This window comes from Otolemur garnettii, unplaced genomic scaffold (genome assembly GCF_000181295.1).
Source record: "Otolemur garnettii isolate 467f Iridium unplaced genomic scaffold, OtoGar3 scaffold00057, whole genome shotgun sequence".
NCBI lineage: Eukaryota > Metazoa > Chordata > Mammalia > Primates > Galagidae > Otolemur > Otolemur garnettii.
The window spans coordinates 9,577,597-9,589,634 of record NW_003852452.1 but is presented as its reverse complement, the minus strand read 5'-3'; the positions used below and the strand labels follow the sequence as shown (position 1 = coordinate 9,589,634).

The following is a 12,038-nucleotide window of genomic DNA, read 5'->3' as shown; positions in this document are numbered from 1 at the left end:
AGGCTATAATGTTTCAACAATGTTTCAAAGGGAGGAGTGAATACTATATAAGGATATGTGGGGAGGGTAGTGGAGGTGGAGATGGTGCCTGCCTCAGGTTTGTGTGAGTATGCTCTGTGATGTTCACACAGGGACAGTATTGCATAACACAGCATTCCTAAAACATATCCCTGTCAGTAAGCAACACAGGACTGTAACTAAAATTAACCTAAAAATGTTTGCTATAATAATTCTGTTCTGATATTTCTAGTTAATAGACTTAAATCTAATAGCATTTAGGATAATTTCTCTTTATCTGTGATATTCTCAGATTTCATAGCAATATGCCTTGATGTGAGCCTTCTAAATTTTTACCTTCTGGGTTTTGAATCTGAAAGTAATTTCTTTTTGACACCCTGGGTAGAGTGCTGTGGTGTCATCATAGCTCACAGCAACCTCTGACTTCTGGGTTCAAGAGATCCTCTTGCCTCACCCTCCCAAGTAGCTGGAACTACAGACACCACCCTGCCCAGCTAGTTTTCTATTTTTAGTAGAGGTAGGGTCTTGCACACTCAAGCTCAAGCAATCCCCTGCCTCAGCCTCCCAGAGTGCTAGGATTGTAGGTGCGAGCCAGTGTAGCTGGCCTTGTATTACTTCTTTGATAAATTTCTCCCTGCTGTTTTTGTCTGTTTTGTATTTCCGGATGTGGAGAATCTGACCTGGACCAAGTCTTTGATTTTCTTACATTTTTTCTGGTGTTTTCCATGTCTTTTATTTTTGTTTCACTTTTCTAGGTGATGCCTTGACTTTATCTTCTAAACCTTTTTTCACATTTTCTTTTTAGTGTTATTTGATCTCACTTTTTCTGGATTTTGATTTTGTTTAATGACAGCCAGAAGTTAAATATTAGCTATCTGGTTGTAATAGCTAATATATGTTTCACTCTAGTGGCTGGAAAAGGGAAAATGGCTATATTAAAACATAACAGGGTCTATCATTATAAGGAAATAAATGATTAGTCAGCAGAGGGGAGAATTTAGCTGAGCACTGCTGACCTTTAGCTGTGAGATACTGCCCTTTTGCTAACTTTTATGATGGGGGGGGGTATAGCAGTGCTAATTGTTGAATATTTTAATGTTATTTTCATAGGCTGAGATATTTGCCAGAGTTCTTCAAAGTGATGAATATGAAGAAGTTGAAGACAAAACAGTAATGGCTATGGGGATTTTACATACCATTGATACTATCTTAACAGTTGTAGAAGATCATAAAGAGGTGAGATTTCTTTGTGTTTTATCATCACAATAGGAGCATTGACTGAAAGTTATGTGATCAGTGGATATACATTTTAAAGTCTTGGGTTTTAAATTGCTACTTAGTTATGTTGCTAGGCTTTACAAATAGCCCTCAGATTTTAAAGATTTTAAACATATTAAAATGATTGAGGGGAAATAGCACCTTATAATATTTGTAATATTGTAGTATTATAAAGTTTATAGTGTATCTCTTATTAAATGGAGTTCAGTTCATTCCATCTGCCAGGCTAGGCTTTTAGGGAATACCGAACAGAATAAGACAGGAGCTCTGCCTTCTGGAAACCTACAGTCCAGTCCTCTTGTTGGAGGGTATAATGGGCAGTCATTCAATGACGGTGGCAGGACTAGGTAATGGAATGAATTCTGATGCAACAAGTCCTATAAGAAAGGGAGGCAGTTAGAGCAAGCACTTAAAACATCTTTCCTGAATTCCAGAATACACGGAGATGAGAATTTATACAGATGTGTACCCAGGGCTTTCATATTTATCACCTGATGTGGTCTTATGATGCCACCGTGAGACAGATAGAGCAGGTAGGGGCAGTCTTTTTTGCAGAATTGGAAAACAGAGTTCAGCTAGGGTCAAGGAACTTGTTCCTGGTCACAGGGCTAGTTAAGTTGTACGTTTGGGTTTTGTAGTAATCATTTTGATGAGGTATCAGTTAACCCATTTAAATCTGTGGCTCTCCTTCTTGAGTATCACATGGCCTCTCCTTAGCTGAGGATTTTGTTCATCACTCCGGTCAGTGCAGCTTGACTTGCTTGGCACTGATGGCAGCCCTTGTTTCACAAGGTGAGGACTTTAGGAAGTAGGTGCCAGTTCTTTAAATAGCATTGTTGAACCATGGGGCTGTTGGTTTAGCCTGTGTTTATCACATACTCGTGGAAAATCACTAGGTTCTTAAAAATAGTTTAATAATTCTTCTCCTGGTCTGGTCTTTCTTCACCTAACGGGCTTAATGTGAATTTTTATTTCCACATTCATTCATTATTTTACTTCTGTGTCTTTCTGTGTTGAACCTGGTCCTTTTGGTAACAGTGAGATGTTCCAAATTAAATTAAAACAAAGTATACATAAGGGATAGTTCTTTTACCTTAGCTTTAGAATATGTATTTTAAATTTGAAGAGACCTTAGAAATCACCTAGTCCAGTTTTCCCAAAAGTGTGGGTGTGGGCGTGTGTGTGGGATAGTGGAATGAGCTGTAGGATTTGTTTGAAAACAGAAGAGCATTTTATCTTTTTTGTTCTAATTTTTTACTCTTGATATTAAATTCATTTTGAATTTCAAAGAATGTTAAAGGAGCATGTGAACTTACTATGCTTGACAAGGGGGCGGGGATTAAAATTGAATATACTAATGAAATCCATCTTCCCTGCCTATGTATGAGAAAACCTAAAGCCTTCAGCTAAGTGGCTTTACCGAGGACGTGGATGATTAGAGGCAAAACCAACCGGCATCTTGATCTCCTGACCACCCATCCTTTAATTTTGAACAAACATTGAAAACATTATGTTCTTAGAAGGAAAAGCTGCATGTGTGAATCCACGTACAAATACTTAATGTATAAAAAGCAAAACTGGAAATCTAAAATACGTGCTTGAGCCTATGCACTTTGGCTTAGTGGATTTAAGTATACTGATAATTTTTCGAACTGGGAAATTTTGCATCATTTGAACTTAAGGGAATAGTTTAAGCTGAATATTAGAATATGCAAAGTTAAAATAGGATATTTACATGAAAAATGGAACCCATAATGGATTTTAATTTTCACTTGTTTAAAAATATTTAAAACAAACACATGTTGACAAATATTCAAAGGTGTGAAAAGATGTTCAGTGAAAGTTTACCTTCTCAGCTCCCCAGCCGTCTAATTCCCCACTCAGGCAATAGCTATTTTTTTGGTTACAGTTTACTGGGGCCAGGTTTGAACCTGCCACCCTTGGTATTATGGGGCCGGCGCCCTACTCACTGAGCCATAGGTGCTGCCCCGTCAATAGCCATTTTTACCAGTTTTTTTGTATCCATTTAGGAGGTTTTTCTATTGACATAACAGCAAGAAGTGGGTGTGCGTTTTTTTTTTTAAAGCATACTATCCATAATTTTTACCTGCCATTTTTTACCTAATATATCTTGGTGATCCTTTCATGTCAGTTGATAAAGTTATATCTAATGGTTGCAGAACATCCCCTTGTATGATGTGTCAGGTTTATTTAACCATTCCCTGACTAATGGGTTAGTTTAACTGTCCTTTGTTCAAATGGACATTTGTTTGGTGGTAACCTCAAACATGGGCACGATGAATGACCTTTTACATGTCATTTTGCACAGGTGCACAGGTAATAACATGTCTGTAGGCTTTATCCTTGAAGTGAAAGGCTAAGTTGTAGGATATTTGCATGCGTAAGCTTGAAGAAGGTTGCTAACTTGTTCTTCACAGCAGGAACCAATTTATGCTCCACAAGTCAATGAATAGGGTCTTCCCCAGGGTCCTCTTCCCAGCCCCATACCTTTGAGCATTGCTGGTCTGATAGGCCCAAAGTGTTAATGTGGCACTTTCAATTTGTACTCTTACCATGTATTCGAATGACCATCCCTTTATAAACATAGGCAGAGGTTATGAAAAAGATACATTCACATACATTGTCTTTGTATTTCTTTTTATCCTTTATTTTTCTGTTGAGTTATTGATTTCATATATACAAAAATTTTTATTCTAGCATTTTTTATGGTTTAATTCTTCACATTGAAATCTTTGATTCATTAAGAATTTATTTTGGTATAATATATGAGGTAAAGAACTAATTTAATTTGTAGATTAGTCTGTTTTTCAGTATTTCCTGATTATTCGTGTATATTTTTCACATGAAGTTTAGAATTTTAAGTTCCCTTCTCAAAAATACCCTATTGATATTTTTATTGGGATAACATTACATTTGAGCTCAGGAGTTTGAGACTGTTATAATACAGTGAACTGTGGTCATGCCACTATACTGTATAAGTATTAAGGGTCATCAGGATGAGTTTTCAACTAAATCTTTAAAATTTATCTTTAGATTACACAGCAGTTAGAGAATATCTGTCTACGGATCATTGATCTGGTTTTACAGAAGCATGTAATTGGTAAGTTCAAAGCTTAAAAAGGTGAATGGATGTATATCTTTTAATTTGACTAACTCAAAGTATAATTTTAGCTCTTCAGATTTAACAAGATGGACAATTTTGAGAAAGCAGCTTACACTCTTCAATTTTTTTGATATCCTTTCTAATGTTAGATATGTATATTTCATTTACAGATAAACTTGTAATATAACCAGTTAGGAATTTTTGATCTTAAAGTTTTTAAAGGGCAAAGAACTTAAAATTCTACATTTTTAGAAATGAAGAAATTTGATGAGGTTTAGGTAAAGTTACTTTAATCTGTGGTTGAGCCAGGTCTGGTGGCTTAAGTATGTAATCCCAGCAACTAAGGAGGCTGCAGCAGGAGAACTGCTTGAGGCTATGTGTTTGAAACCAGCCTGGACAACATAGGGAGACCCCCTTCTCTTAAAAAAAAAAAATTAGAAAAATCAACTGAGCATAGGGGTGGTGCTGGTGCCTGCAGTCCCTGCTAGTTGAGCTACCTTATAAGGCAGGAGGATCACTTGAGCTCAGGAGTTTGAGACTTACAATACAGTGAACTATGATCATGCCACTACACTCCAGCCTGAGTGGCAGAGTGAGATGTGAGACCCTGACTCTTAGATTAAAAAACAAAAACAAAAATGGGCTTAAAAAATGTTTTATTTTTAAATTTTTTTCTTCCCCTTTTCTTTTTCTTTCTTTCTTTTTTTGTAGAGACAGAGTCTCACTTTATTGCCCTAGGTAGAGTGCTGTGGCGTCACAGCTCACAGCAACCTCCAACTCCTGGGCTTAGGCAAATCTCTTGCCTCCCGAGTAGCTGGGACTACAGGCGCCCACCACAGTGCCCGGCCACTTTTTTGTTGCAGTTTGGCCTGGGCTGGGTGTGAACCCGCCACCCTTAGTATATGGGGCCGGTGCCCTACTCACTGAGCCACAGTTTAATTGGTATATTTCTTATCAGAAGTGTGAGTTGTTTTCCTGTTGTCTATTGTAGTATCTGACTTCTGTGTAAAATAGTAACTGATGCTAGATGTTACAAACTGGTGGTAGTTTAGTATCTAAGCATTTTGGAGATGCCAGCCCCAAGGCATGAGAAAGATGCAAGCTGTATAGTATTCAGAACGATACAAGAAGACCATGTTCCTGATTAATAGCAATTTTCTTCAGACTTACAATTGTTCACATTAGTAAAAAATTGAGCCAGCACTACTAATGTATAAATAATATTTGAATATTATTTGAATATAATGTGGTATTTATAAACAGTGGAATTCCATTCAGCCTTAAAAGGGAAGGAAATCCTGCCATTTGGGACAATGTGGGTGAACCTCAAGGACATTTTGCTAAGTGAAATAAGCCAGGCACAGAAAGACAAGATACTATATAATTGGCTTGGTGCCTGTAGCTCAGCAGCTGGGGCACTGGCCACGTACACCAGAGCTGGCGGGTTCAAATGCAGCCCAGGCCTGCCAAACAGCAGTGACAACTACAACCAAAAAATAGCCGGGCGTTGTGGCGGGCACCTGCAGTCGCAGGTACTTGGGAGGCTGAGGCAAGAGAATCATTTAAGCCCAAGACTCTGAGGTTGCTGTGAGCTGTGACGCCATGGCACTCTACTGAGGGTGACATAGTGAGACTCTGTCTCAAAAAAAAAAAAAAAAAGCTACTATGTAATCTCACTCTTGCCTGGAATCCAAAAATCGACAAGCTCCTAGGAAGTGAGACTAGAATGGTGGTTATGAAGGGTTCACGAATGGGAGTGAGGTAGAGAGATATTGGTCAAACAAGGGACTGTCACTAATAATGTATTACATACTTGAAAATTGCTAAGTGGTCTCACAAAGAAATAAGTTTGTGAGTTAATGGATGTGTTAATTAGCTTGATTTAGCCATTCTATAAAATATATGTATTTCAAAACGTGTCGTATATCATAAAAATATACAATTTTGTCAGTTAAAACAAAAATAATATATTTAAGTGTGTTTTTCAGTAAAGATATCAGTGGTTCCCAGGGGTTGGGGATGGGAGAGAAGGGAGGCTGAATAGGAGGAGCATGGGATTATGAACGCAGTGGAACTCTTCTGTAGGCTGTGGTAGGGAAGGATACACGTCATTATACGTTTGTCAAAACCCATAGAATGTATAATACAATGCCAAGAGTGAATCCTGCTGGAAACTAGGAACTTTAGTTAATAATAATGGTAAGAATAGTGAAAATTTCTGAAAGCTCTGTTCAGGCTTATTTTACTTAGCATAGTACGTTCTAGGTTGATCCATGTTGCAAATAATGGGATATTCTTTCTTTAAGACTGAGTAGTATCCCATTGAGTATGCATACCATGTTATGCATTCATCCATTGATGGACCCTTAGGTTTTCCCCATATCCTTTAGCTATAGACCCAGTAATGCAGTTGCTTGATCATATGGTAGTTCTGGTTTTAACTTTTTGATGAATCTCTATAGTGTTTTCTACAGTGGCTGCACCATTTTACATGACTACCAAGAGTGTGCAAGGGTTTGGTTTTTTCCACCTCCTCACCAACATTTACCTTTTGGTTTTTTTGCCCTCTTTTTTTGAGACAGGGTCTGGCTCTGTCACACCAGCAAAGGTGTCATCTTGGGCTCAAGAGATCTATCTGCCTCAGCCTCCTTAGCAGCTGGGACTACAGGCCACCACACCTTGCTAATTTTTTTTTTGGAGACAAAAGTCTCACTCTGAGTCCCTGGTAGAGTGCTGCGGCATCACAGCTCACAGCAACCTCAAACTTTGGGCTCAAGTGATTCTCTTGCCTCAGCCTCCCAAATAGCTGGGACTATAAGTGCCCACCACAACGCCTGGCTTTTTTTAGAGACAGAGTCTCAGTCTTACTCAGGCTGGTACCCGGGTAATTTTTAAAAAGATGTTTTTAAAGACAAGGGCTCAGTATGTTGCCCAGGATGGACTTGAACTCCTGGTGTCAAGTGATCCTCCTAAACTGCTAGGGTTAAAGGCATGAACCACTCACTGCCCCGACCCCTTCCATTTTTTTGATAGTAGCTATTCTGAAAGGTGGGAGATGGTATCTCATTGTGGTTTTAACTTGCATTTCCCTGATAATTGGTGATTTTTTTTATGGACCTGTTGGCCATTTGTATGTTGTCCTTTGAGAAATGTCTGTTCAGGCCCTTTGTTCATTTTTATTTATTTATTTATTTTTTTGAGACAGCCTCAAGCTGTCCCCCTGGGTAGAGTGCTATGGCATTACAGCTCACAGCAATCTTCAACTCCTGGGCTCAAGCGAGTCTCCTGCCTCAGCCTCCCAAGTAGCTGGGACTACAGGCACTCGCCACAGCGCCCGGCTATTTTTTGGTTGCAGCCGTCATTGTTGTTTGGCAGGTCCCGGCTGGGGATTCGAACCTGCCACCTTAGGTGTACGTGGCTGGCGCCTTAGCCGATTGAGCTATAGGTGCCGAGCCCCTTTGTTCATTTTTAAATTGGATTATTTATTTTTTGCTATGGAATGGTTCATGTTCCTTGTATGTTTTGGATATTAACTATTTATTGATACATGCCCTGCAAATATTTTTCCTCTATTGTGTATATTGTTTCTTTGTTATGTTGATTATTTCCTTTGCTATGTAAGGAAAATCCTGTTTAATTTTGCTTTTTTGCCTGTGCCTTTGGGGTTATGTCAAAAAAAAATCTTTCCTCAGACCAATGTGTTTTCTTCTAGTCGTTTTACAATTTTGGGTCTTAAAGTTTAAGTATTTAATCCATTTTGAGTAGATTTTTCTGTATGGTGTAAGATGAGGTCTAATTTCCTCTGCATGTGGATATCCGATTTTCCCAGCACCATTTATTGAGGAGACTGTCCTTCCTCCATTGAATTTTTTTGACATCTTTATTGAACATTAATCAATCATAAATGGGATTTACTTTGGGGCTGTCTGTTCTGTTCCATTGGTCTATGGTTCTGTTTTTATACCAGTACCATGGTAGAACTTTCAGAAATTCAATATTTAGATATGTGTGATTTATTATTTTCAAGTGATTATCTTAAATTATTTCCCAGTATCTGTAATTTCCATCTCATTTTGCCTTCTTCAGTATGGCAAGTATCTGTACTACTGGCTCTTGAATGTATTAAATCTTAAGTAATGTTAGGGGGAAAAAACCTTTAATCAAGCTTCCAGGGTGAAAATTGGTTCTTTTGATAAGAGGAAAAAAGAAAAAACCTTTCAAGTTAGAATTCTTTGTTTTGAAGTGATTGGAATTAATTCACATTTTTGTAATAAGGTTTGTGTTTTGTGATTATATGTATGTAAATAACTTACTTTTGACTGAGGGTAATGATAATATATATGAGAACGTGTGAACATTTCCTTTGGACTCTTCTATAATGGGTCTAATTGTTTTGAATAACTTGAATACTATATAAATCTTACAGGTTTTGTAAATCAACAAAATATTGCACAGTATATAGTTGTTTATGAAATATAAATTTGAGATAGGTATTTAGCCCAGTGCAATTAAGCTCTCCAAAGAATATTGTTATTCATAAGTTTTAAGTCTTCTGAATGAGACGGGTATGATAATCTCTTCCTTCTTGTATTCATTTCTAATCGTTTTATAAATAAAAGCTGTATTTTATATATGATAGAGTAGAAAAAATTTTATATTTTTTCAGTAGTGTAAAAGTTTTAGTAAAAACAAATTTAGGTGGCATATACCTAGTAGCTCAAGATGCAAGTGCTGAGAGAGGCAGGCTTGGCAAGTACGTGAGACACGGATATACACTACGCAAGTGTGTAGTCTCAACTCTCCCGGGCGGGGTCTTTGTGCTTCATTTTTGCTGTTCTCCGGATTCTAACTAGAGATTTTCTTCTTTCTAGAATTCTATGAAGAGATTCTTTCACTGGCATACAGCTTAACCTGCCACAGTATTTCCCCTCAGATGTGGCAGCTTTTAGTTATATTATATGAAGTTTTTCAACAGGATTGCTTTGAATACTTTACAGGTATGGTTTTTTTGACCGTGTAACATTTTTGCTTTTCTGTATCCAGATATTACTTCCAATGACACCTAAAATAAAAACATGTACAATTCCAGTACTGATCAGAAAATGTGCTTATTTCCCTGTCAAGTAATAGGTGGAGCTATCGTAGTAATGTCAGCACTAGGTATATAGGCAGAAGAGGTATGTTGTATTTATTTCTTATTATATTGTAATTTACTTTACAACCAGAGCATCTATCAATGAATATTTTTTGAATATAATTCTAAGCACTCTTCTGAGTTCAGTAATACAGCAGTGAGCAAAATAGCCTTTGCCCTTTTGAAGCTACATTCTAGTGGGGGCGGGGAGAGCAAGGAAGACACTCAAACAAGCAAGGAGATATAAAGTATGTCAGATGGTGATGGGGGTAGTGGCGAAGAGGAAACAAGTTCACAACAATTACCAGTAGATGACGAGCATTTTAATCTTTCTGATCCTTATTTTCCTCATCCATAAATAGGCAGATTTATTGCTTTCATTTCTAGCATTTTGTGGTTGCAAGGGAAGATAGGACTGTGTGGGCGCTTCAGAGCTGTGGTTTCAGTAGGAATAATTTATTTGTACTCCCATTACTCAAATCTCACCGGAATTTTGGATTTTTTTCAGACATGATGCCTCTCCTGCATAATTACGTGACAATAGATACAGATACCTTACTGTCATGTCCAAAGCATTTAGAAATACTCTTTACAATGTGTAGAAAGGTAAGCGTGTCCTCGTCGGGTGTTGCCGTGTTTCTTACTAATGTTTGAATATTTTATTTTAAGACGCTCTTCCAGTTTGTTTGTTAAATATTTAGTTCTGTTTTATCTTCATCAACATACATTCGTCATTTTATTGTCTCAAAAGGAGGTTGGAATGAAAGTTTGAATTTTAAGGTTTGATACTATGTGTTGTGAAGAACACTCGTCATTTTTATATTTGTCTACTTTATAATTTTCAAGGTAAATATTTTGTATTATTTGATTCAAGAAAATGCTAGAAAAATTCACCTCACAGTTTGTTAATCAGTGATAGAATGGCACTGGTCTTTATTCTTTTAATTGAATTTATATTTTGAAAACCACTAGATGTTGGTAATTTGAACATAAGAAATATAAAACAGAAATTATAATAGTTTGAAAAAAGCATTACTTAGCTTAATATGATAAAATGTACAATCCACTTCCTGGCTTCTGTTACATTTACACGCAAATGACCATGTACTGTGTCATCTTTGTCACAGGTTATATTTGGCCTTCTGTTGTTATATCTTGAAAACTTTGATGCTTTGATGCTTTTCCTTCTTTAGGCAAATATATGTGTATACATAAACTTACGATTATTTTGCACACAGCTGGCAGGTAGATTTTAGAAAGCTCAAATAGCCAGAAACCAAAAAGTTTGACATTGGAGTTGGAAGTAAAATCGCTAGTGTACAAGGCATTTTTCTCAATTGAAGAGGAGTGTAGGGGGATCTGGTAAGAGTGCTGATCTGGTTATTAGCGTTTCTGGTTTAGGTCCCAGTTCACTTACAAAGAGCCTGGGAAACTGCTTCAAGTGTAAACTGAAGGGGTTGACTTAGGATTTTTCATGACTCATTTAGTTCTATGATAACCCTTCTTGTTAAATGATAATCACCTGTCAATTTTCAATTTTTCCCTAAGTTATAGACATAGCTTATAATGAGGGGAAGGGAGAAAGAAAGCGCTAAGCAGAAAACACAGCACTCCAGTGTGTTCTATTGGTAGAGCACTTCACAGCTGCTCTGCGTGATGACAGAGTAACTTGATGTTCATAACAGCGGCCTTCTACTTATCAATGAGTTAAGATACACTTCATGTTCTTTTTTTCTTTTTTGTAGAGACAGGGTCTTACTTTATCGCCCTTGGTAGAGTGCCATGGCGTCACAGCTCACAGCAACCTCTAACTCCTGGGCTTAGGCGATTTTCTTGCCTCAGCCTCCTGAGTAGCTGGGACCACAGGTACTCGCCACAACGCCCAGCTATTTTTTTTCTTGCAGTTTGGCTGGGGCTGGGTTTGAACCCACCACCCTTGGTATATGGGGCTGTGCCCTACCCACTAGGCCACAGGTGCTGCCCTACACTTCATTCTTGTTTTCTTTCTTTTTTTTGAATTGAGTCAGAGTCTCACTCTGTTGCCCTGGGTAGAGTGCTGTGAAGTTATACCTCATAGCAACTTCAAACTCTTGGGCTCAAGGGATCTTCTTGCCTCAGCCTCCCAAGTAGCTGGGATTACAGGCATGTACCACCCTGCCTGGCTAATTTTTATTACTTTTTGTAGAGCCTGGATCTGGCTGTGTTGCCGAGACTTGTCTTGAACTCCTGGCCTCAAGTGATCCTCCTGCCTTGGCCCCCCAAAGTATTGAGATTACAGGCATAAGCTAGCACGCCTGGCCACATTTCCAGCCTTTTTATTGCTGTATCTCTTTCCTTTTCTCTGTATAATGTGTGCCTTTAAAATTTCTCTACTGTCATTTTGATGGCAGAATGAGATTATTTTTATTTTTATTTTTATTTTTTTTTGAGACAGAGCCTCAAGCTATCCCCCTGGGTAGAGTGCCATGGCTTCACTGCTCACAG

At 37.9% G+C, this 12,038-nt stretch overlaps 1 protein-coding gene across 1 annotated transcript in view; it reads left to right on the top strand.

Moving 5' to 3' along the window:
* The window catches only part of IPO8 (importin 8), a 96,055-nt gene that overhangs the window by 57,509 nt on the left and 26,508 nt on the right, over positions 1–12,038 (top strand). Inside the window, exons 16-19 of the mRNA XM_003792483.3 lie at positions 1,129–1,254; positions 4,351–4,417; positions 9,292–9,417; positions 10,063–10,160. Of these exons, the coding sequence (XP_003792531.1) occupies positions 1,129–1,254; positions 4,351–4,417; positions 9,292–9,417; positions 10,063–10,160 (417 nt within the window). The remainder of the gene's footprint in view (positions 1–1,128; positions 1,255–4,350; positions 4,418–9,291; positions 9,418–10,062; positions 10,161–12,038) is intronic.